Consider the following 24,912-nt stretch of genomic DNA (forward strand, 5'->3'; position numbering starts at 1 on the left):
AAACTTTACCATTTCCTTTTCAGTATCCTCCCATCAGCAAAGTGGTTAAGCATCTACTTGGGTTTAGCTTTCTTCAGCAGAAGACAGAACCCAAAGACTCTGTTCAATACTCTCTCAGAAAGTAAGAAACTGTAAGAGTGGTCTTTCAGGCTAATTTTAGGCACAGATCCCAGGTTCCATGACATGACAGCAGGCACAAGGTTGCACAGCCCTCCCGTCCCCTCCTCTCCAGGCTGCCTTTGCGTGGAGGCCTCCCAGAACTTTCTCAGTCACACTCTTACTCCACACAAACCCACACATGCTGATCAATCACAGCTGCCCCTAAAAAGGGCTATTCTGAAACCTGCAGATAGGGAGAGAGCAGCTGAGATTAACTTCAGGTTTGAGCTTTTGCTACCCTGTAAAATTTGGATTAGCAGCAGAGGCAGAAGGCACAGCCTAGAAACACGCAAAGGGCTCTCTCCCTCTCCAGAACCTGCCTGCAAGGATCTCAGCCTCCTGGAACCAGAGAAGCTCAGACTCTAGAAAAGCTAAAAGGAAAAAAGATTAAAAGCAATTCAGAACTGAACTTTCAAGGAAATATCTTCCTGGAATTGACTGAAGCTTACAACTTCTCTTCTACAAGTGACCCCCAGAAGACCAGCTAAGAGCTGCAACAATCTCCTCCTAACACTCTGAAGGGACCTACTCTGGCCCCATTTTGCCTTCTCATATTCCTGCCTTGTGCCTACCACCAGCTTTTTGCTGCTTAAGAGTTTCTCCTGGATGAAAAGAGTTTTTCAGAGCAGCCTGGAACCCTTGGCTGACATGGAAATGTAAAGCAAAGGCAAAAAGAGCAAAGCAAAGCAGCAGCCCTCAGGCTTTGAAAAGAGCCCTGCTACCTTTGACCACTATTCCACAAATGCCTGAGGGTACAACCCAGCTCTGGAAGGTGCCCAGCAAGAGGGAGCCAACATGTTCTTTGCATGGCTGCAGGAGTTATTTTAGGACTTCTCAAGCTGAATCCAGCTCTGAAGCATTGATACTCTGCAGGGTCATCCACTTCACCACCCAGGGATAAAGCACATCCCAGGTCTGCATGCCCAGGGACCAAGGCAGCTCCACCAGGGTACAGGAGCTCACCAAGCAAGGCTGCCCTGCTGCCTGCAAGAGACACTGACTCCAGGAACCCACCCCTTTGGTAGCAAGCAGTGCCAGATACAGGGGCCTGTCACATGTTCCAATGTAATGGCACCACATCCATCAACCCCTGGAGATGGGGAAGCTTTGCAGCAAACAGAACACAGAGACAGGTCTGTGCAGGGGGCACAGCTCTCCTTAGGGCTGAACAAGAGACAGCTTTAATGTAAGATGACTGTCTGGAGGACAGGGCTGGTCAGAGGCAGCTGAGGGAGCTGGGGGTGTTGAGTGTGGAGAAGAGGAGGCTGAGGGAGACCTCATTGCTCTCTACAGCTCCCTGAGAGGAGGTTGCAGTGAGCTGGGGGTTGGGCTCTTCCATCTAGTCTCAGGTGACAGAACAAGAAGGAAATGGCCTGGAGCTGTGCCAGGGGAGGCTTAGGTTGGAGATGAGGGAAAATGTCTTTGCTGCAAGAGTGGTCAGGGATTGGCAGAGGCTGCCCAGGGAGGTGGTGGAGTCCCCATCCCTGGAGGTGTTCCAGAGAGCTGTGGCCATGGCACTTGGGGCCAGGGTTTAGTGGCCATGGTGGTGCTGGGTTGATGGTTGGACTGGATGCTGGAGGGCTTTTCCAATCCAAACCATTCTGATTCTATGAAAGACAAATTTAAACCATTTATGCAGAGGGCCAGGGCCAGGTTGATATCTTTACTGCTAGTGACCATCTCCTAGAGCAGTGATGCCCTCTCAGCCTCAACAGTCCACACTGGCAATCCAAAGACTAAGTCACACAGGCCCTGCATGGACAGTCTGGCACATGGGCCAGGAGGAGCAAGCTGGGCCAGGCTCCTCATTCCTGTGCCTTCACCAGTAAGGTGCTTCTGTCACTGCTGACAGCTCTCCTGAGCTGAGAGCAGGGCAAGCACACACTTGGGAGATGGAAAATGGTTAAACCTGTGACCAGATGCTTCACCTAGATACAACCTGCAGAAGTGATGAGCAAGAAGAATTACTCATACAGCAAGAGGCATCAAAAATGCTGTTTGAAGGTCCCCTTACAGGCCCACAGGACTCAGACAAGTAGCAGAGGAGCACACTCTCCCTTATTCAGCAGGGAGGGAGGCTGGAATTGGCAGCTGCAGAGAGGAAGCCATAATGTGCACACACACACCAGGAGCCCTCCTTCCTGCTGCTGAGACCTGCTGGGCACACTGGCAGGTTCCTAAACTAATCACAGTTAATCAGACTAATATTTAATGGCAACATCCTGATAATGTTCATGCAGGATCCATGACTTGGCAGCCTACAGCCAGCTGGAGCCATGCTCCATCAGCCCCAGGCTCCTTACCCTGACAATCTGGGTGTGCTGGCGCTCGACAGCGAGGTGCAGAGCAGTCTGTTGGTTAACGTTCTGGATGTCCAGGTTGGCATTGCCCTGCAAGACATTCAAGCATGAGAGCATCACCACCCCAGCAACTGACCCCCAGGCAAGGCACTGAGTACAACCCTGAGGATGATTCCAGGTTTGGAGATTTGAGAGCAGAAGTGATTCAGTGCTTTAACATCCACTGTACAGATGCTGGTCTGTTGAATCCAGCTAGGTTTGGTTCAGCTCCTCTCAACCATGAGGCCACTGTAACACTCTCAGAGGCACATCTGACCTTTAGAGCTCTCCACATGTTCTTCCCTGCTCCATTGCTTCTGCACTGCAATTTCAGGCACAAAGGAGCAAAGCACTTTCACATCTGGTGGTTAACTCAAGTGTGACATGAAAACCCTGCTGGGCAAAGAGTCCTACCTGATGTACCAGAAGTTCAGCTACTTCCACATGATTATTGAGAGCTGCCAGATGCAAGGCAGTGTAACCATCATCTTTCTTCTCATCCACAATCCAGGGTCGTGGTAGCTTGGACAAGAGCACTCGCATGGCACTGAAACAAGCGTGAGGAGACGGCGTCAGGGCACCTGGCAGGGGCTGGTGCCATCGCCACAGCACAGCAGCAGGACACCTAACAGCAGTTGCTAAAGTAACATCAGTCATGTCTCAAGGAGAAAGAGGGTGAAAAGCTGCAACAAGACTTCCAGAGTACACCATGTGCAGTTCCCTCTAGCTGACAGGATGTTAGGGGTTGGAAGGGACCTCCGGAGACCATCGAGTCCAACCCCTGCCAGAGCAGGAGCACAGAAAGTACAGGAATGCAGCCAGATGGGGCTTGAGAAGGAGAAACTGAAGCTTCTGCACAAAACCCTAACTCCCAAACCCAAGTGACAGCAGCTGGGGGCAGTGGCACCACCTGGCCACAGGACGCCTGGCAAGGCAGAGGCTGCGACTGAACCAACCAGCTCCTCACTAGCCACCTGCTGCTGGGGCCCCTGGGGAGCCTCCCAAACACCCTCAGTCTCCCAAACACCCCCAGCCAGGGAGCCCCTCCAAACACCCTGAGCCTCCCAAACACCCCCAGCCAGGGAGCCTCCCAAACACCCTGAGCCTCCCAAACACCCCCAGCCAGGGAGCCTCCCAAACACCCTCAGTCTCCCAAACACCCCCAGCCAGGGAGCCTCCCAAACACCCTGAGCCTCCCAAACACCCCCAGCCAGGGAGCCTCCCAAACACCCTCAGCCTCCCAAACACCCCCAGCCAGGGAGCCCTCCCAAACACCCTGAGCCTCCCAAACACCCCCAGCCAGGGAGCCTCCCAAACACCCTCAGTCTCCCAAACACCCCCAGCCAGGGAGCCCCTCCAAACACCCTGAGCCTCCCAAACACCCCCAGCCAGGGAGCCTCCCAAACACCCTGAGCCTCCCAAACACCCCCAGCCAGGGAGCCTCCCAAACACCCTCAGTCTCCCAAACACCCCCAGCCAGGGAGCCTCCCAAACACCCTGAGCCTCCCAAACACCCCCAGCCAGGGAGCCTCCCAAACACCCTCAGCCTCCCAAACACCCCCAGCCAGGGAGCCCTCCCAAACACCCTGAGCCTCCCAAACACCCCCAGCCAGGGAGCCCCTCCAAACACCCTGAGCCTCCCAAACACCCCCAGCCAGGGAGCCTCCCAAACACCCTGAGCCTCCCAAACACCCCCAGCCAGGGAGCCTCCCAAACACCCTCAGTCTCCCAAACACCCCCAGCCAGGGAGCCTCCCAAACACCCTGAGCCTCCCAAACACCCCCAGCCAGGGAGCCTCCCAAACACCCTCAGCCTCCCAAACACCCCCGGCCAGGGAGCCCTCCCAAACACCCTGAGCCTCCCAAACACCCCCAGCCAGGGAGCCCCTCCAAACACCCTGAGCCTCCCAAACACCCCCAGCCAGGGAGCCTCCCAAACACCCTCAGCCTCCCAAACACCCTGAGCCTCCCAAACACCCCCAGCCAGGGAGCCTCCCAAACACCCTCAGCCTCCCAAACACCCCCAGCCAGGGAGCCTCCCAAACACCCTCAGCCTCCCAAACACCCCCAGCCAGGGAGCCTCCCAAACACCCTCAGCCTCCCAAACACCCCAGCCAGGGAGCCTCCCAAACACCCTCAGCCTCCCAAACACCCCCAGCCAGGGAGCCTCCCAAACACCCTCAGCCTCCCAAACACCCCAGCCAGGGAGCCTCCCAAACACCCTCAGCCTCCCAAACACCCCCAGCCAGGGAGCCTCCCAAACACCCTCAGCCTCCCAAACACCCCCAGCCAGGGAGCCTCCCAAACACCCTCAGCCTCCCAAACACCCCAGCCAGGGAGCCTCCCAAACACCCTCAGCCTCCCAAACACCCCCAGCCAGGGAGCCTCCCAAACACCCTCAGCCTCCCAAACACCCCCAGCCAGGGAGCCTCCCAAACACCCTCAGCCTCCCAAACACCCCCAGCCAGGGAGCCTCCCAAACACCCTCAGCCTCCCAAACACCCCCAGCCAGGGAGCCTCCCAAAACACCCTGAGCCAGGGTCTCAGTTTTCCCTTACAAATATGCTCTACAAGCAGCAGTGAGATGGTTGCACTGTCAAGTGATAACTGAGCTCCTAATCCAGCCCAACAAGCACTTCTGTGCACCCCTAAGCTCTCTTGGAGTAAGCCAAAGGGCTTCCTACCAAACAAACCAAAAGCTGTGGCTGTGGGAATAGTTCCCCCCACTGAGTGCCCTTGAAAAGCACAAGATCAAGGCCATGAGACAGACTGCTGTAGCAGTCAGAGTGCCCTCCTCCCTGGGCACTGCTTGGATGCTGTCCTGACAGACCCTGACTTCTTCAGCACCTCCACCTTCTCCTGGTACTGCACTGAGTACACAACGTCAGTTTCATATCCAATGCACCACCCCAGCAGCTGCAGCACAACAGTCACTTTATTCCCCAGGTTCAGAGTCTGAAGGAACTAAGCAACTGCATCTTCAGGCTGCAAGATCACACAGGAGGCCTATGATCAACTGCCTTGTGGAGCATCCACAGCCAGGCTGCTCCTGAGGTTTGTCCTCTGCAGCATGGACATAAGCACTTGGCCAGCACCCAGATGCATCCTGCAGTCATAGAATCAGCCAGGTTGGAAGTGACCTCCCAAAGGTCATCTACTCCGATCCCCTCTGCACTCAGCAGGGACATCCTCTACTACACCAGGCTGCCCAGAGCCCTGTTGAGTCTCACCTTCAATATCTCCAGGGCTGGGGCCCCAACCACCAACCTGGGCAACCTGCTGCAGTGTTCCAGCAGCCTCATGGTGCAGAACTTATTCCTAGCATTCCACCTAAATCTGCTCTTCTCTCATTGCAAACCATTGCAAACCATTGCCCCTGGAGGCACCCCTCAGGTACTGGAAAGTGCTCATTAGGTCTCCCCAGTGCCCTCCCAGTCCATGTGTTGTATCAGTCCATCATAATCACAGCCTTCTCAAGGTGCACAAGTAAGAAAGATACCACTCTTAACCTCTCTGGAATGTTTGTTTCCTGGCAGGACTAAGCTTCTCACTTCCTCACAGTCCAAATCACTTGGAACACTAAGTAAGCCAACACTTAACAGATTGTCCACTGCTCCCTGTGAGCCATGGCTCAGCTTCCAGTCCCAGTGCCTAGGACAGCTCTATCAGGTGCTAGGAAAACAGACTGGAACAACTGGAAAAAACCCAAACCACCAACACTGACTGCCTCAGAGAACCACTTATGGCAAGAATTTCCCAGACAAAGACATAACTTAGTGAAACACAAAGTACCAAAGCTTCAGGAAATGTCACAAGAGAAGTGAGCATTAGCTGCACTGAGAAGCATCATTAGATCTCCCCTGAGCCTCCTCCTCTCCAGGCAACCCCAGCTCCCTCAGCCTCTCCTCACAGGGCTGTGCTCCAAACCTCTCCCCAGCTTTGTTGCCCTTCTCTGGACACCTTCCAGCATCTCAACATCTCTCCTAAAATTAGGGGCCCAGAACTGGACACAGGACTCAAGGTGTGGCCTAACCAGTGCAGCGTACAGGGGCACAATGACCTCCCTGCTCCTGCTGGCCACACTCTTCCTGATGCAGGCCAGGATGCCATTGGCCCTCCTGGCTGCCTGGGCACACTGCAGGCTCGTGTTCAGCCTACCATCAACCAGTACCCCCAGGTCCCTCTCTGCCTGGCTGCTCTCAGCCACTCTGCCCCCAGCCTGTAGCTCTGCCTGGGGTTGCTGTGGCCAATGTGCAGCCCCTGGCACTTGGATGTGTTCAATCTCCTGCCCTTGGACTCTGCCCATCTGCCCAGCCTGTCGAGGTCCCTCTGCAGAGCCTCTCTACCCTCCAGCAGATCAACTCTTGCCCCCAGCTTGGTGTTATCAGCAAATTTACTGATGATGGACTCAATGCCCTCATCCAGATCATCCAGGGATGGGGACTCCACCACCTCCCTGGGCAGCACATCCCAATGGCCAACAACTCTCTCTGGGAAGAACTTTCTCCTCACCTCCAGCCTAAACTTCCCCTGGCACAGCTTGAGACTGTGTCCTCTTGTTCTAGTGCTGGTTGCCTGGGAGAAGAGACCAACCCCCACCTGGCTACAACCACCTTTCAGGTAGTTGTAGAGAGCAATGAGGTCACCCTGGAGCCTCCTCTTCTCCAGGCTAAGCAACCCCAGCTCCCTCAGCCTCTCCTCACAGGGCTGTGCTCCAGACCCCTCCCCAGCCTTGTTGCCCTTCTCTGGACACCTTCAAGTGTCTCAATGTCCTTCTTAAACTGAGGAGCCCAGAACTGGACACAGGACTCAAAGGGTGGACTAACGAGTGTTGAGCACAGGGCACAATGACTTCCCTGCTCCTGTTGGCCACACTATTCCTAATGCAGGCCAGGATGCCATTGGCCCTCTTGGCCCTTGGGCACACTGCTGGCTCATGTTTAGGGGGCTGTCAGTCAGTACCCGCAGGTCCCTCTCTGTTTGGAAGCTCTCAGCCACTCTGCCCCCAGCCTGCAGCTCTGCCTGGGGTCATTGTGGCCAAAGTGCAGCACCTGGCACTTGGACTTGTTGAATGCCATCCTGTTGCACTCTGCCCATCTCTGCAGCCTGTCAAGGTCCCTCTGCAGAGCCCTTCTGCCCTCTAACTGACCAACATCTGCTCCCAACTTGGTGTCATCTGCACATTTGCTGATGACTGACTCAATCCCCTCATCCAGATCATCAATGAAGATGTTAAAGAGGATGGGGCCCAGCACTGATCCCTGGGGGACGCCACTGGTGCCTGGCTGCCAGCTGGATGTGGCACCATTCACACCACAGTTCTAGGCTCCCTGGTTCCAGAGGGACAGGGAAATACTGGAGAGAGTTCAAAAGAGGACTACAAGGATGATGAAGGGACTGGAACATCTCTCTTATGAAGAAACACTAAGAGCCCTGGGGCTGTTTAGCCTGGGGAAGAGAAGGCTGAGAGGGAACCTTATGAATGTTTACAAATGCCTGCAGGGTGGCTGTCCAGAGAAGGGCAACAAAGTTGGTGAGGGGTTTGGAACACAAGCCCTAGGAGAAGCTGAGGGAGCTGGGGTTGCTTAGCCTGGAGGAGAGGAGACTGAGGGGTGACCTTATTGCTCTCTACAACTCCCTGAAGGGAGGTTGTAGACAGGCAGAGATTGGTCTCTTCTCCCAGGCAACCAGTACCAGAAAAAGAGGACACAGTCTCAAGCTGTGCCAGGGGAGGTTCAGACTGGATGTTAGGAAGAAGTTCTACACAGAGAGAGTGATTGCCCATTGGAATGGGCTGCCTGAGGAGGTGGTGGAGTCACCATCACTGGAGGTGTTTAGGAGGAGACTTGATGGGGTGCTTGGTGCCATGGTTTAGTTGATTAGGTGGTGTTGGATGATAGGTTGGACACAATGATCTTGAAGGTCTCTTCCAACCTGGTCTGGTCTATTCTATTCTATTCTATTCTATTCTATTCTATTCTATTCTAATTTGTCAGGAGGAGGGAGCCAGGTTCTGTTCAGTGATACCCAGGGATATGTTGAGGGGCAACGGACACCAACTCAGTCACAGGAGATTTCATCTCAACATGAGAAGCAAGCCCTGGCGCAGGCTGCCCAGAGAAGTTGTGGAGTTTCCTTCAGTGGAGACTTTCAAAGCCCACTTGGATGTGTTCCTGTGTGACCTGTGCTGGATTCCATGATGCTGCTCTGGCAGGGGGGTTGGGCTCAGTGATCTGTGCAGGTCCCTTCCAACCCCCAACACTCTATGGTCCTATGCTTCTGTGTGCCATGAGAAACTTCCCTCAGCCCAGCACTCAGCCCAGCACTTGCTTTACCTGATCCTCTTTGCAAATCTTCTCCTACTCAGTTTGCTTTCAAATACCAGGAAAAAAATTCCTTTCAAGCTTGACCATGAAGTACCTGGAGGTACCTTGTTTCCACACAAAGGAGATGCCTGCTGTATTTTGGATCCTTTCAAAATGAGTTTGTCCTACTGGAAAGACAGCAGGACCAACACAAAAGAAACACAAAAAGCTTCTGCATGTCATGGATTTTGATCTTATTTCTCAGAGTGAAGCATCAGAGGGCCAGGAACTGCTCCACAGCTGCCTCTGGGCTGCTTCCATGTGCAAGGATGAGAACACACCTCAGTGTCTGTGGGACTGCACTAACCTGCTGGGTATCTGGGTGGCAAGATGTGCTGGTGAACACAATGCTGTAAAATTCTGCAAAGTCTTTTATGAAGCTCACTGGCTGCATCCCTCTCCTCAGCTGAGAAGCCATTTCTTTCAGTGCACAAGATGCTGTTCCTTCTTTCCTACAGCTATCCTGTGCTGCAGGATCTTCCAGAGCTGATAGGAACTCCTGACAGCTGCCACTGAGAGCAGGACTCAGTGGAAGAAGCATGCACTGCATCCTAAAACATCCTATTGGTGAATTAATGAGGCATGCCAATTACACAGCAATCCTTGATTCAGTTGCTATCCCAGGCTGAGCTGTACTGCTCCACGTCCAGACCACAACACAGTACCTGAAGGGGCTACATGAGAGCTGGGGAGGGACTTTGACAGACCTGGGAGTGACAAAACAAGGGACAATGGATTGAAGCTGGAAGAGGAGAGATTGAGACTGGAGATTATGAAGAGATTCTGGACAGTGAGGGTGGTGAGACTCTGGCACAGGCTGCCCAGGGAGGCTGTGGCTGCCTCCTCCCTGGAGGTGTTCCAGGCCAGGTTGGATGAGGCCTTGAGTAAGCTGGGCTGGTGGGAGGTGTCCCTGCCCATGGCAGGGGGTTAAAAGTGGATGATCTTTAAGGTCCCTTCCAACCCAAGCCATTCTAGATTCTGTGATGGTTCTGTGTGGTCCTGAGCACTTGCTTTCACCCTGCACACAATGAAGCAGCCCACAGACTACTTTCTCTGGAGCAGCATTGCAGAGATTAAGAAACCAGCAACCTAATGGCAGCTCTGCCATCAGCTGAGACAACATTTCAAACTATCATCTGCACTGGCTGACTGAAGAGTTTCAAAGGTCATTATTGATGAGATGCTTCAAAGCCTTCTGCAGTCACTGAAATGACGTCAGCACTGTGCTATTAAAAGTAGTAACGAAAGGAATTGTAGCAGGTGAGCTTTGGCATTTGTTGCTCTGCAGTGTTTGCAGCAGGAAGCTGATGAAGATATTGGCTCTTTTTCAGCTGGATGATCTTTTGCAAGTTCTGAAATGTTCTAGATGGGACAGCAGAAGAAAAGCCTCAGGGAACATTTTGGAGGAAGTGGTCTGCAAGGTTTGGGAGGGGGTGAGGATAGTGGCTCTGCTCTCACAGGAGCTGAACACCTGCTCAGTGACAAAAAGCAATGAGAAGATGTGTGTGGAGAGGCTGAGATCAAGGTACCTGGCACAGGCACAGCTGTTGGGGGTGCAGTGACTTACAAAGCCCCCCATAATTCACACAATCCATCCTCTTAAAATCAGAGACCAGTGACTTGATAGAGGGAACAGCCATTCATACTGTGTCAGACTCCATTTGAGACCCAGAAGACCAACAGCAAATGCTGCTGCTGAGTGAACATTCAGTTGGACCTTGCCACCATCTCTTTGGGGTGTCTTTTTTCTTGAACTCAGCTTTTTAGAGAGTCTGGAAGTACAATCTAATAGCTGTGTGGTGTATTTCAATCAGAAAGAGCTGCAGAATGCTGATTGATTCACAGAAGAGGTTGGGTTGGAAGAGTTGGGAAGGGTCCCACAGCAGGAACTGTATACGTGTGTAAATGTATTTACAAAGACATGAAATGCCTCACAGATCTGAGCAACAAACTGATTAATTCTTAGCCACACAGAGCACTTGTCAACACCAGTCACCAACATCTGGGTTAGGAACTGTCTGGAGGCTGAGCCCAGAGAGTGGTGGTGAATGGTGCCACAGCCAGCTGGCAGCCAGGCACCAGTGGTGTGCCCCAGGGATCAGTGCTGGGCCCCACGCTCTTTAACATCTTTATTGATGAGGGCATTGAGTCCATCATCAGTAAATTTGCAGATGACACCAAGCTGGGGGCAGGAGTTGATCTGCTGGAGGGTAGAGAGGCTCTGCAGAGGGACCTCGACAGGCTGGGCAGATGGGCAGAGTCTAAGGGCAGGAGATTGAACACATCCAAGTGCCGGGTTCTGCACATTGGCCACAACAACCCCAGGCAGTGCTACAGGCTGGGGTCAGAGTGGCTGAGAGCAGCCAGGCAGAGAGGGACCTGGGGGTACTGGTTGATGGTAGGCTGAACATGAGCCTGTAGTGTGCCCAGGCAGCCAGGAGGGCCAATGGCATCCTGGCCTGCATCAGGAAGAGTGTGGCCAGCAGGAGCAGGGAGGTCATTCTGCCCCTGTACACTGCACTGGTTAGGTCACACCTTGAGTCCTGTGTCCAGTTCTGGGCCCCTCAGTTTAGGAAGGAGGTTGACTTGCTGGAATGAGTCCAGAGAAGAGCAACAAAATTGGTGAGAGGTTTGGAACACAGCCCTGTGAGGAGAGGCTGAGGGAGCTGGGGTTGCTTAGCCTGGAGAAGAGGAGACTCAGGGGTGACCTTATTGCTCTCTACAACTACCTGAAGGGAGGTTGTAGCCAGGTGGGGGTTGGTCTCTTCTGCCAGGCAACCAGCACCAGAACAAGAGGACACAGTCTCAGGCTGTGCCAAGGGAGGTTTGGGCTGGAGGTGAGGAAGAAGTTCTACACAGAGAGAGTGATTGCCCATTGGAATGTGCTGCCCAGGGAGGTGGTGGAGTCACCATCACTGGAGCTGTTCAGTTGGAGACTTGATAGGGTGCTTGGTGCCATGGTTGAGTTGATTAGGTGGTGTTGGATGATAGGTTGGACACGATGATCTTGAAGGTCTCTTCCAACCTGGTTAATTCAATTAAATTCTATTCTATTCTATTCAAACTTAACAAAAAATAGTTGTTATGATCAAGAGTTTTCCCATGTGGTTAATTGAATGAACACCCTCCACAGGCAAGCTCTTGCCTTATGCAGTACAAGCTCACCAGCAGCACCTGAAAATGCAGGCAATAGAGAGCTGGGGAATCTGCAAGTCCTTGTAGTAAGCTGGAACTCACTGTAAAGACTCCTGACCTACCTTTCCTAACTGCAAAGGCAGAAAACTGAAAGAAAAGCTAGAGGCTCTGTGCTACCAACTGCAATTTGGCAGCAGGATGAGCTGAATGGGGAAGGTGGATTGTTGTGGGATGGTTGTGGAAGCAGTTTTGATGGTTTGCCCTTTTGGGGTTTGGTTGGTTGGTTTTTTAAAGAACATAACCCAAGAAAGGCTACTTCACAACCTGCATGAGCACCCTGACCTGCAGTGGCTGCTGAGAGACACAGCCCCCCTTCTGCCTGCACTTCAGCTCCTGCATGATGCTGGCTCTACAGATATTCACCATCCCTGGAGGTGTTCAAGAAATGTGTGGCCATGACACTTGGGGACATGGTTTGATGGCCATGGCAGTGCTGGGTTGAAGGCTGGACTGGATGGTCTCAGAGGGCTTTTCCAACCAGAGCAATTCTGTGATTCTCTATGTAACTGCCTGGTGAGTGAAGCAAACCACCAGACTCTGGCTGTGGCAAGTTTGCTCTCATGCAGATCAATGAGATGATCCAACTCCCCCTGCCACTGCAGTCACTAGAAGGTAGAGGAATAAGGAAGTGAGGAAGCTGCAAGGAGGGCAGACTGCCCTTTCCAGAAGCAAAGTCTTAGATTAGCATCAACTTCTGAGGAATCATATTTCTAGGGATTGTAATCCTAGAATGGTTTGGGTTGGAAGGGACCTCAGAGATCAACCCCCCTGCCATGGGCAGCAACACCTCCCAGCTAGACCAAGTTGCTCAAGGACTCACTCAACAGGGCCCTGAACACCTCCAGGGAGGAGGCATCCACAACCTTCTGGGCAACCTGTTCCAGAGTCTCACCACCTTGTACTGAAGGACTTCTTTCTAAGGCCAATGCACTTTCTACCAGAAGTTTCTCTCCTCTCCTGCCATTCTCCTCCCTCAGGTCAGCTTTCCACTGTCTCACTGTAAAATGCTTTTATCATAGAAGATATTTTACAGCCATCCAAGCTTGAAGTATTCACCACCACCACACACATTCTCTTGTCCATTTATTCCCACCCTGGCTCAGAAGAATCTGTTTGCCTGTCTCCTGTTGCATGCTCTCACAGTTAGAGGAACAGATCAGATCTATAGAGAGCTTCAGGAGCAGATCAGATCAGATCTAAAGAGAGCTTTCACTGCCCAGCTTTGTTAATGCAGCCCAACATGCATTTTACAACACAACAGAAACAAGACCACTTTTTCCTCACCCTGTTCTTGCCCTCTGCCTACCACCTCTGCTCAAGACCACCCTCCCCAAGTGGTCCCAAGGCAGCATCTAAAGAGTCCCTCCTCTTTGCTGAGTTATTTCTCATGCAGAAGAGTACTCTGAGCCTGCCTGCTGGGAAGCCACAAGATGTTTGTACTAACACAGTGCAAGCAGTAACACAGGAGCAGGACAGTGCTATTTTTGGCAGCACTATGATCTGAGGAGCACGTCAGCACACAACCTCCAGCCAGAGCTCTGCCCCGAGCTGCTCCACACCGGGCAGGCAGTGGGGCTGGGAGAAGGAAGCATCCCTCAGGAACGAGGACCAAAGAAGAGACGAGTGCCCTCGGCTGCTAGCACTGAGCAGGCTGCATCTGGAGATTGAGTTTAACAGTTCCTAGCTGACTGGTGCCTCAGCTGGCAGCAGTTTAAGAAGGCTGGCTGTTTCCTTCCTTTTGTCTCTCAGCTCCTCCTGGCATTTGAAAGAATTTCACAGGACAGTGAAGGATGGAAGAGACCTTTGGAGATCATCCAGACAACTCCTCTGCCAGAGCAGGGTCACCCAGGAACACATCCAGGCAGGTTTTGAGTGTCTCCAGAGGAGACTCCATAAGCTGCCTGGGCAGCCTGCTCCAGGGCTCCTGCACCCTCACAAAGTTTTCCCTTCTGTTCCTGTGGCAGCTCCTCTGCTCCAGCTTGCCCCCAGTGCCCCTTGTGCTGTCCTTGGCCATCCCTGAGCAGAGCCTGGCTCCATCCTCCCATACTGCCCTTCACATCTTTATCAACATTAATTTCAATAAACACATTCAGATGGGATGGATTCTGCAGTAGCCCTAAACCTCACACAGCAGTTTTGGCTTCAGTGGAGGGCCAGAAAGAGAAAGGAAAAAATGTGCCTTCCCAGAGAGCTGCACTGCAGTGGGAGCTGCAGGGTAAGCACCTACGAGGCACAGGATGAAGTCAATGTCAAAAGCAGCAGCAAGTGAAGTCTAAATCCAAGGCAGCAAGCAGCCCATTCAGGACTTTGCAGTTCATACTCTACCCTCCAGGGCTGAACTTCTGACAAGAGCTTGTAGCAACAGCACATGTGGCAATGGCTTTCAGCTGCAGATGAAGAGTGGAGATTAGGAAGAAATTCTTTGCAGTGAGGGTGGTGAGACTCTGGCACAGGTTGCCCAGGGAGGCTGTGGCTGCTTCCTCCCTAGAGGTGTTCCAGGCCAGGCTGGATGAGGTCTTGAGCAAGCTGGGCTGGTGGGAGGTGTCCCTGCCCATGGCAGGGGGTTGTAAGTGGATGATCTTCAAGGTCTCTTCCAACCTAAAGCATTCTACAACTCCATGAACTTCACTGTATTAGTAACTATTGCCTCCAGCACTATTCACTCAGTATTTTCATTTAAGAAGTGTTTTAATCTTAGACTGTGAGGCTTTCAACTTCAACTCTTCTTGCTGCTAAGCAACATAAAGAATTTTGTTTGAAATACAGAAAGTCTTGAAGTATTTGGGTTCCTGAGTGTGGAATTTCAATGGCTCCATTTCAGTTACTTTGTTCTTTTCTGAAGAAAATATTGCATGGCCTCCCTGGAGTATCTTGAGGGTCATCACCCTACACATGACAGCACCACCAGGGAATCAGGCCAGCCAGTTCATGAAGGACAGGTCCTGCTTGACCCACCTGCTGAGTGGATGCAGGAAAGGCTGTGGATGTGTCCACCTGGACTTTAGCAGAGCCTTTGACACTGCTTCCCACAGCACCCTCCTGGAACAACTGGCTGCTCCTGGCTTGGATGGGTGGATGCTTTGTTGGGTTAAATCTGGTGGTGGGGAATGGAGTTCACTCCAGTTGGTGGCCAGTCACAAGTGGTGTTCCCCAGGGCTCAGTGCTGGGGCAGCTCTCTTCAATATCTTTATCAGTGGTCTGGATGCAGAGACTGATGCACCCTCAGAAAGTCTGCAGATGACACCAAGCTGGATGGCAGTGTGGATCTGATAGAGGGTAGGAAGGCTCTGCAGAGGGACCTGGCCAGGCTGGATCAAGGGGCTGGGGTCAGCTGTATGGTGTTCACAAGGCCAAGTGCCTGGGTCACAGGGTCACAAGGGTCCTGCACCTGGGCCACAGCAACCCCCTGCACTGCTACAGGCTTGGGGCAGAGTGGCTGGAAAGTTGCCCAGCATAAAAGGACCTGGGGGTGCTGGGTGACAGCAGCTGAAGGTGAGCCAGGGGGTGCCCAGGTAGGCAAGAAGGCTACCAGCAGCCTGGCCTGGAGCAGCAATGGTGTGGGCAGCAGGAGCAGGGCAGGGATTGTCCTCCTGTGCTGGGCACTGGTGAGGCCACAGCTTGAGAGCTGGATTCAGCTTTGGGCCTCTCACTGCAAGAAGGACACTGAGAGGCTGGAACAGGTCCAGAGAAGGGCAGCCAAGGTGGGGAAGGATCTGGAGAACAGGGCTGGGGAGGAGCAGCTGAGGGAGCTGGGGGTGTTTAGTGTGAAGGGCGCTGAAGAGAGGCACAATTGCTCTCTACTGCAACTCCCTTTCAGGGAGTCATGATATGGGGGATAAGAGGAAATGGCCTGAAATTGTGCCAGGGAAGGTTTAGACTAACAAATTCTTCCCTGAAAGGGTTCTCATGCCCTAGACCAGGCTGCCCAGGGCAGTGGTGGAGTCCACTTTAAAAGCTGTGTAGAAGTGCTGCAGAGAGCCATGGTTGAGTGGTGACCTGGCAGTGTTAGGTTCATGGTTGGACTCTTGAGTTTTCAAAGGTCTTTTCCAACCAAAGCAATTCTATGATTCTGTGGATAAGAAAATCTCCCTTCCAAAAGATTTCCTCATTTGATTTGACTGTGTCTTGTTCCAGGCCAACTTTGTGCACATCAAAGCCTGGGGGACTGAGCTGCTCACTTGATCTCTTTATCATTGTTTTCATTCAAAACATTTGAGTATTTTCAGAGCACAACAACACCTAATTTACAGGTGCAAAATTAGAGATAAGCACTGCAAACACAATGTTGTGGCATGATTCAACAGAATAGAACAGAATTAACCAGGTTGGAAAAGACCTTTGAGATTATCAAGTCCAACCTATCATCCAGCACCATCTGATCAACTAAACCATGGCACCAAGTGCCTCATCCAGGCTCTTCTTAAAACACCTCCAGGGATGGGGACTCCACCACCTCCCTGGGCAGCACATCCCAATGGCCAATCACTCTCTTGGTGTAGAACTTCTTCCTGGCCTCCAGCCTAAACTTCCCCTGGCACAGCTTGAGACTGTGTCCTCTTGTTCTGGTGCTGCTTGCCTGGGAGAAGAGGCCAACCCCCACCTGGCTACAACCTCCCTTCAGGGAGTTGCAGAGAGAAAGAAGGTCTCCCCTGAGCCTCCTCTTCTCCAGGCTAAGCAACCCCAGCTCCCTCAGCCTCTCCTCACAGGGCTGTGCTCCAGACCCCTCCCCAGCCTTATTGCCCTTCTCTGGACACCTTCCAGCATCTCAACATCCTTCCTAAACTGAGGAGCCCACAACTGGACACAGGACTCAAGGTGTGGCCTAAGCAGTGCTGAGCACAGGGCACAATGACTTCCCTGCTCCTGCTGGCCACACTGTTCCTGATACAGGCCAGGATGCCATTGGCCTTCTTGGCCACCAGGGCACGCTGCTGGCTCCTGTTCAGCCTATTATGGAATGACATGAATTACAGAATTGTTGGGGTTGGAAAAGACCTCCAAGGTCATCACATCACACAGGGATGTGGTATTAGGGGACATGGCTTAGCCCCAGACTTGGTAGAGTCAGGTAATGGTTGGGCTGGATGATCTATGGAACTGCTGCAGTGGGTCCAGAGAAGGCCACAGAGATGATCAGAGGCTGGAGAACCTCCTGTGTGGGGACAGGCTGGGAGAGCTGGGGCTGTTCAGCCTGGAGAAGGCTCCAGGGAGACATCAGAACAGCCTTCCAGCACCAGGGGAGGGCATTTTTACAGAATACAATAAAATAGAATAGAATAAACAGTGAGAGGACAAGAGGCAATGGCTTTAAGCTGTAAGAGAGGAGTTTTAGATGGGAGATCAGGAAGAAATTCTTTGCAGTGAGGGTGGTGAGACACTGGCACAGGTTGCCCGGGGAGGCTGTGGCTGCCTCCTCCCTGGAGGTGTTTAAGGCCAGGCTGGATGAGGCCTTGAGCAAGCTGTGCTGTCCAATGGGAGGTGTCCCTGCCCATTATAAGGGACTGAAGCTAGATGATGTCTTTAATAGAATGGTTTAGGTTGGAAAGGATCTTAATCTATGAATCATAAAGGTCTTTCCCAATCACACAGTATCACAGTATATTAGAGGTTGGAAGGGACCTCGAGAGATCATCCAGTCCAAATGCCCTGCCAGAGCAGCATCACCCAGAGCAGGCTGCACAGGAAGGCATCAAGGTGGCTTTGGAAAGGCTCCAGAGAAGGAGACTCCACAACCTCTCTGGGCAGCCTGCTCCAGGGCTCTGGCACTGTACAGAAGTTTCTCCTCCTCTTGAGCTGAAACCTTCTCTGTTCAAGTTTGTCTCCATTGCCCCTTGGCTTATTGCTGTGCACCACCTGAAAGAGCTTGGCCCCCTCCACTTGCCCCCCAGCCCTCAGCTATTGATAGACATTGATCGGATCCCTCTCAGCCTTCTCTTCTCCAGACGAAACAGCTAATCAACTAATCAGAACCATTCTGCCATTCCACGGATTAGAGCAAGGACTCCTCCAGCAATTCCCGAGTTGACTGTGGGAACGTGGGGTCACAAATCAACACCATCGAGGAACAGCACGGCCGGGAGAGGCGAGCGGCCGGCGCGGGGAGGGCTGCGGATGGCGAAGCAGCTGATCGCCGCTCAGGGCACGTCGGGGGCAGCCCGCGGCCGTTACACAACGGCGGCGGCCGCGGAGGGCAGCCCCGAAGCCGCGGCGAGTCCTCGCTCGCCACTGGCAGGCTGCTGCCTCTCTCTTCCACCCCCCTCGCTCCTTCCCTCCCTTCCCCCTCCCCTCCAGGTTTCTAAGTATAGTGGCAGGCTCAGCAGGGTTTACCGGGCGCGGCGCAGGCTCAGTGCGGGCAGGGAAGTCTGGCTGGGCACACGAGCAGCGCTTTATTTGGCAGTGCTAAGCGCGGCCGGGCCGCGCCGCGCCGGGCAGCGCCGGGCGGCCGCTGCAGGCTGCACAATCAATAGGCAGAGCGCGGGATGCGGGCTCCCGCCGCTGCCCGATCGACCATCGACAGCTGAGGGACTATTTTTTGCAATGGTTGACTAAATATGGTCAGGGAAGAGCGAGGCACCAGAGCGCCTGTTTGCCTGCGAGTGCATGTTTCAAATGCTTAGCTGCCTATAAAGCCGTCCCAGTGGCGCGGGTGCCCTGCACGGGGGCAGCGCGGTGAGTGCCGGCTGCAGTGCGCGGCAGCCCTGACCTCGCCAGCAGCCCTGACCTCTGAGGATGGAAAGTAGCTTCACCACAGACCTGCCTACAGTTAAGCCTGGAAACATAACCTCAAGGAAGAAAAGATGCAGTGCAATATCTTAAGGAACTAGAAGAAACCAATCTTTGCGGGGGGAGGGGGGAGACATTTGCACTTTTTTTCTGTGCCTTTTTGGTCCGTTTCTTTTTTTTTTTTCCTTTTCTTTTTTTTTTTTTCTTTTTTTTTTCTTTTTTTTTTTCTTTTTTGAAAGCGACTCCATCCCCGGGGGGCTTGGCTGCGGCTTCTGGCTGGGTTGTGATTTTTGCCTGTGACTCTTTTCATCTGACAGTGGGCTAAGCTCACCTTCCCTTGGCTTCCTTGGACTCTTTAACTCTCAGTCCAGCAGACAGAAGGTATCATTTCTATACAACATTATCCGTGTTTTAGCATTCCAAGAAAGGCAGCAGGTGCCAAGCAGGCGCCCTTCTTTATGCCTTTTCTTTTCCTGGTTGTTGTTGCTGTTTTTCCTTTGAAGTTTTATCTGTTTAAGGTGGTGAGGTACTGTATGCACCGACATTGCCCCCCCCCTGCCTCCCCCTCCCATGTCATGAAGAGCTGATTCAGCGAATAGAGTGAGAGAGCACTCAGGATGAGATGGCTGCTGCTGATGTGTCTCTAGGTCATTACCTCTCTTCCAACTGCAAATGCTGCATGATACTAAGCTCACAGGTAACAGAACCTCAGGAGACCTGCATTATTCTGCACGTTTAAAGGATGCCTATGACTTTCTGCATGTGTATCTTATTTACTAGAAATGTGTTTTCTTTATTGTGTTATTAATCCCTCTGGTAGCAGCTTGCTTTTGAGTGTGTTAAAGTATCAAGCATTTGGAGGATAAAGAGCAGGCTGAAAGGAAACAACATCAGTCCAAATTTCATAGCAAAAAACCACCCCCAAAACCAACCCCAAAAGCCCAACTTGCTTGTTCGGCAGAATTCTTGCCAGAGAAGATAAGAGTCAAAAATTGCAGTGCCACTAACTGGTTGTTCATTTCAGTGAACTCTATTCCTACCTTCTTATGCACAAGTGAAGGAAAAAAATTACCCAACTTGGCAAAGCAAATCTGATGAGCAGTGGCAGTGCAGTGCTGAGCTGGCAAGCAGGGCTCGGCCAAACGTTCAAGGTGCTTGATCTCAGATGGGCACGAGAACAACCTACCTAAAAACTAGAATGTGACTGCTGTGATTCTGATGCTGCATTGCTGTTTCTCCTTGTAGCACTGTGCTAGCTGCTGCTACACTCTGATTTGCTCTCTCCCAGCTGCACTGGGGTTTTGTCACGGGCTGCAGAAATTCCTGCTCTGCTCGCGTCTCTCCCCGCGACCACTGCGGTTACTAAGTGCTGAACTTGCTTCCTATTTGCCTTCTAACGCTGTGAATGCAAAGCTTACTCCTTACTGCAACCCCTACCAACTCCTGAAATACAAATTAAGCAACCATAAGCTCTGCCTGACAGCCCCTTAGAAGTCAACCCCCTACTGAACGCCAGGGACGTCCCTTCCATTTCAAACCAAGGCACACAGCAGCTGATGAATCAGGGTTAAAGGTGGGGGCTGCTCCTTTGAGGGGTTGGTTTCTGGGGGTTTTTTTCAGTTGTCATAAAGATTTCAAGTGTGGACAAGAATTTGACTGAAGCAGGTGAGTGCCAGTTTTAAGAAATGAGAAGAGCTGCTTGGCAGAGGTGTTGGACTGGTATTAGCTTTCTCTTGTGGCTTTTGGCCTAACAGTGTCCATCCTGCCCAGCAGTCAGAGGCTGTTTCCTTAATTCAATGTCAGAACTTTTACAATGAGCAGGATGACCAGGAGCAGTAGCTGCTAGTTAATTTTTTTAAACCCTCTCTGAACTACAGCAGAAATAGGCACAAACCTGCAAAGTATTTGCAGACTACTGGGTGGGATGCAAGAAAGTGTGGAAGTGGGATTGGGGAGGGTAGGAAACTAAGTTTATAAGCAGTGTGTTAGACCAGTCTGTGCTTTCCTTCAGGATGTTAAATGCTACCAGCACACCAGCATGGGAGCCTGCTAGAAGAGCTGGGAGGAAGCTAGAGTTTCTGCAGAGGAATACATCTATGAATGGCAAGAAAACAAGCTGCAAAGCTACCAGCAACTCAACTCTCAAACTCAGAACGAAGGCTGCAAGTCTGGAAAAGCACTTCCAGTGTCCATGCCATCCCAGAGCAATGAGCTCTAACCAGCTTTAAGCCACTCTGCAGGTAAATTGCATTGCACAGTTCAGTTAGAACACTAAGTTTATTTCTTTCCCTGTCAGTTAATCCTAGCATTGTTCTTCCAAAGAACTGTCAGCCGGAATTTTACCTAAGGAGAGCAAGGGAAAGCAGCTAAAGTACTGCCCAGGCTCATCTGACAGGTAGTGGAGCAGCTGTGTGTGTACCTGCTCAGAGTACATACTTCTTTATGTACCCATATGAACATACAATGCTATGGAATGTAAAGAAGTATGTATTTTTGGCAGGCATGGAGCCACCAGTAAGAGGAAACTAAACAGCTGTTGGAAGAAACAGGTTTCCCTCTTGTCTGAATGACATTCATGTGACAAATTAGCTTGCTAAGGGTCAGGTGCTATTGCCAAAATAACTCATACTTGTTAGTAACAAATCACAAAACATTAAATTGGATTACTATGAAAGTGGGTAGGCAGAACTGTTAACAGCTGATAAGCAGAACATTGGTTGTAAAGGAAGAATTCAAAACAAGGCTTGGAAACAGAGTCTTGAAATGCAGCGGTTTAGGACCACAGCATAGCTGTGAAGTTCATCCTTACCAGCACTCCTCACTTCACAGATCCTGAACTAACCTTAAAAGCCTGATTATCAAACCAGATCTCATCAAAAACTAGCCACAGCCCGTGCTGTGTACTTCAGCTGGCAGCATTTAAACTGACACCTAGCACTGAACCTTTTCTCTGCAGGTTGCTGGAGACAAGTAGAAACTGCTAAGAAATGAAGGCTGTGATTTAGAGAACAGGGTAGCCCAGAGAATTGAGTATAATCACTTCTGCAATGTAATATGTGAGACTTAAGTTCAAATCTTCTCCAGATCAGCACTTATTATGCTCACTGAGCTCTTCCCTGCAAAGTGCAGTGTCAGGTTTGTGCACAGAAAGTGACAATACAGAGATTTCTGGGCCACAGCTGCTAATCGGAGGATTAAAGCTATTGACAGATCCCTAAACGAGAACACCAATGACAACTCTACAACCTCAAAGGCTGTAAGGAAACAGCACACGCAAAACCCCCCCCCAGGACTTTGTAGCACCCAGTACATCAGAACTAGCCCTGCAACAGTTTGAAGTTCTAAAAGTCATATTAATTAGCATGTGCCAAGGCACCTTGTCCCGAGGGCACTCAACAGCAACCCCAGACCGAGGGAAGCCCCCCCCGGCTCAGCGAGCCACCCACTGCTGCTCATCAGAGCAGCCTTCTAAAAGCAGACAGTAAATAGGATCCATCCATGCTCAGTCCACACATCTGGCCCAGATGAAAGATTCTAAGCTGTACCACCATGCTAAAATAGCCAGGAGAAAACAGGCCAAGGAAAATAAAAGTAATGCCTGATTTTTAGATGGAGAATCTTGTTTTTAAGTACTCAGATAAATCTCAGTAGTGAATACCATACCAGCCTGCTAGGCTTCTTACCTGAAACTGCAGTCTAACATACTTGAGAAGAAACATTATCTTATCAGAACCACTTTCTGAAGGGAAGCATTAATGTTTGTTTTAGAGCTGTTCCCCTTATGAGCAGATACTTTGGCATGAAGTCTACAATCTCTTAACATCTAAATTAAAGCTTGTTTTACAGTGGGAAACAAATCAAACTGCAGCAGCATTTTTAAATGGAGCAGTGCTGCTGAGCTCAGCCATGCTTTACAGAAGCAATTTGGTATCACTGAGAGTTTATAGAGGGGTTAATTGCTAAGCATTTACTGCTCTTCCTGAAGAGCTCCTGCCCTCACCACCGAGGCGCTTGGCTTCTGCTATAGACGGAGCCCAACTTTTTCTAACAGCTTCAATTTATTTTCAGTGGGTTTGGGTTAACAATTCATCAGGCTGTGCTCTGCCTTGCCTACCTTGTATAACGCTGCAATGCTACTCCAAGCCCAAATGACAGCTCAGAGTGAGACAGAAGTTAAAATTATCTGTTGACATTGCTCCCCGCTAGTTCATGTTAGCAGAGCTCTAAGAATACACTCCCCAGTCACTCTGAAATGTCACATTCATCACTTAGATCAGCTGTTCAACTTTAACTGAGCACACGTTGAACTTTGGGCATCTGCTGACACAGTTGTAACTCCAACATTTCATCTGGGAGACTGACAGGGAGAGCAGATGCTGACATTATCAAATGCTCGGCGGCTTTTTTGCCAGGGCCGCTTTTTGCCCCGATATGGCCACTGCGTGGAACTGTCTTTGCCATCCAACAGCACACTTGAGCAGCTGTATCTGTGAAACAGTTCCTGTCTAACTGGTAAAAATAGAAACTCATTTTACAGCCATCTTCATGCTGGAGTCCAAGTGACACACCTGCCATGTCTCTATTAGGATACAGGCTGTTGGGAGTACGGTCACATTAATCTTCCCAGCAGCATCAGGGCATGCAGCAGGCACAGGGAATGGCTTCAAGTAAGGCTGGCCCCTGCTGCTCACTGCAGCCAAAGCTCAGAGAGAGCCCAGCAGACAACGTAGGAGCTACAGGAGCATGCACAAATACATTAAGAACCTCAGTTCAGAAGAGACTGGTGGCAAGCCCAGCTCAGCCTTTCGAAGCCACATTTTCCTGGCGTCTTTTACAGGCACTGCCAGGGTTTAAAAAACCCACACACTATTGACATCAACCTACCTTGCTGTATTGTGTAAGCATTCCTAAAAAGTTCATGCTGACCAGAGGTGCAGGGATGCAACTGAAGGCACTTGACATTTATCCTGGTGCTAACCCACTGCAGCATTACAGTAGATGCAAAAGGGAACCTGCCAGAACAGGAATGGGAGGGGGGCCCCAAACCTTCTTCCCCAGTTCACTTCAGCAAAAGGAGCTCTACAGGAGAGCAGATCTGAAGACTAGAGCTTGTGGTCACTACTCTAGAATTTCATTATTGCTGACAGAAAAAAGGTCCAACTGTAGCTATAATCTGAACTGAGTCTCATCCAAAATGCCTCAAGCCAGTTCTGGAGGAAGGAGCAAGCCTGGACACTGCAGAGGCCTCTCTGGTGCACAGCTCAACATTTGGCTGTCTTCAAATTAGCAAAGGAATTCCACCTGCAGTGACTAAACCAAAACGTGTAGCACAGAGCAAAGCCACATGTCCCTTGGGAACCGTTCACCTGCTGCACAGTGTGCTCCTGGATTCCACCCTCCCTGCACTCCAATGCTTTGCTAAAGCTGGTAAAATGGAACCAAATCACCTCTTCAATGGATTTGGTCCCCTTCAACCAGCTGTAGCTATGCATTGATCACTACAGGACTCCTCAGAGTTGTCGAGCAGGACATTAAGCCTGCTCAGAGTAACGATGCTCCTCTCTGCAGCTGGGCTTAATTACTACATGTAGGCATGTGGAACATGGAAGGTAAGGAGGGGAGCAGCTTCTGTATGCCAGTATTTCAAGGTTTTACTTGTAAACAAACAGCTCCTGGTGTTTAATAGTCTGTCCACACTCTACAGCATTTACACAGAAGACAGCAGAACAGTAAAATAAACAATTCCCAACGAGTTAATGTCTCTTGCGTTTTTCCTCAAGTCCATTGCCCTTTGTAGCAGAACTGACCAACACAACCTGCTCCAGAGGAAGCAATCACCAACACTCCTGGCAATAACAGGAAGTCCTCTTTCTGGCCACCTCCATTCCCATGCACCTCACCCCCTTTCTGTTTGAAAGCTCTGCAAGGCAGGAGCTGCATTTGTCCATCTTGCACATGCTGGGCTTGTTATTTACCTTTTAAAGGTAGTAAGTTTGTCAGTGGCCTCAACAGCTAATCTGTGACCTAACTACAGCTCTGGTCATGGAGATCAGATGTCACATTTTCTCTCCAAATCAGTGTGAATCAAAGTTCTCTCTGGAAGCATTTCCTGACAGAACACTTCTGTCAGAG

The 24,912-nt window shown here is 51.2% G+C and overlaps 1 protein-coding gene across 4 annotated transcripts in view; it reads right to left on the reverse strand.

The window, feature by feature from the left end:
• Positions 1-24,912, reverse strand: part of MIB1 (MIB E3 ubiquitin protein ligase 1) — a 93,385-nt gene that overhangs the window by 18,199 nt on the left and 50,274 nt on the right. For all 4 annotated transcript variants that reach the window (XM_054179680.1, XM_054179679.1, XM_054179681.1 and 1 more), the window contains exons 13-14: positions 2,913-3,045; positions 2,463-2,549 (exon numbers count right to left, since the gene is read on the reverse strand). In XM_054179680.1, the coding sequence (XP_054035655.1) occupies positions 2,463-2,549; positions 2,913-3,045 (220 nt within the window). The remainder of the gene's footprint in view (positions 1-2,462; positions 2,550-2,912; positions 3,046-24,912) is intronic.

Source organism: Dryobates pubescens, chromosome 3 (assembly GCF_014839835.1).
Source record: "Dryobates pubescens isolate bDryPub1 chromosome 3, bDryPub1.pri, whole genome shotgun sequence".
Taxonomy (NCBI): domain Eukaryota; kingdom Metazoa; phylum Chordata; class Aves; order Piciformes; family Picidae; genus Dryobates; species Dryobates pubescens.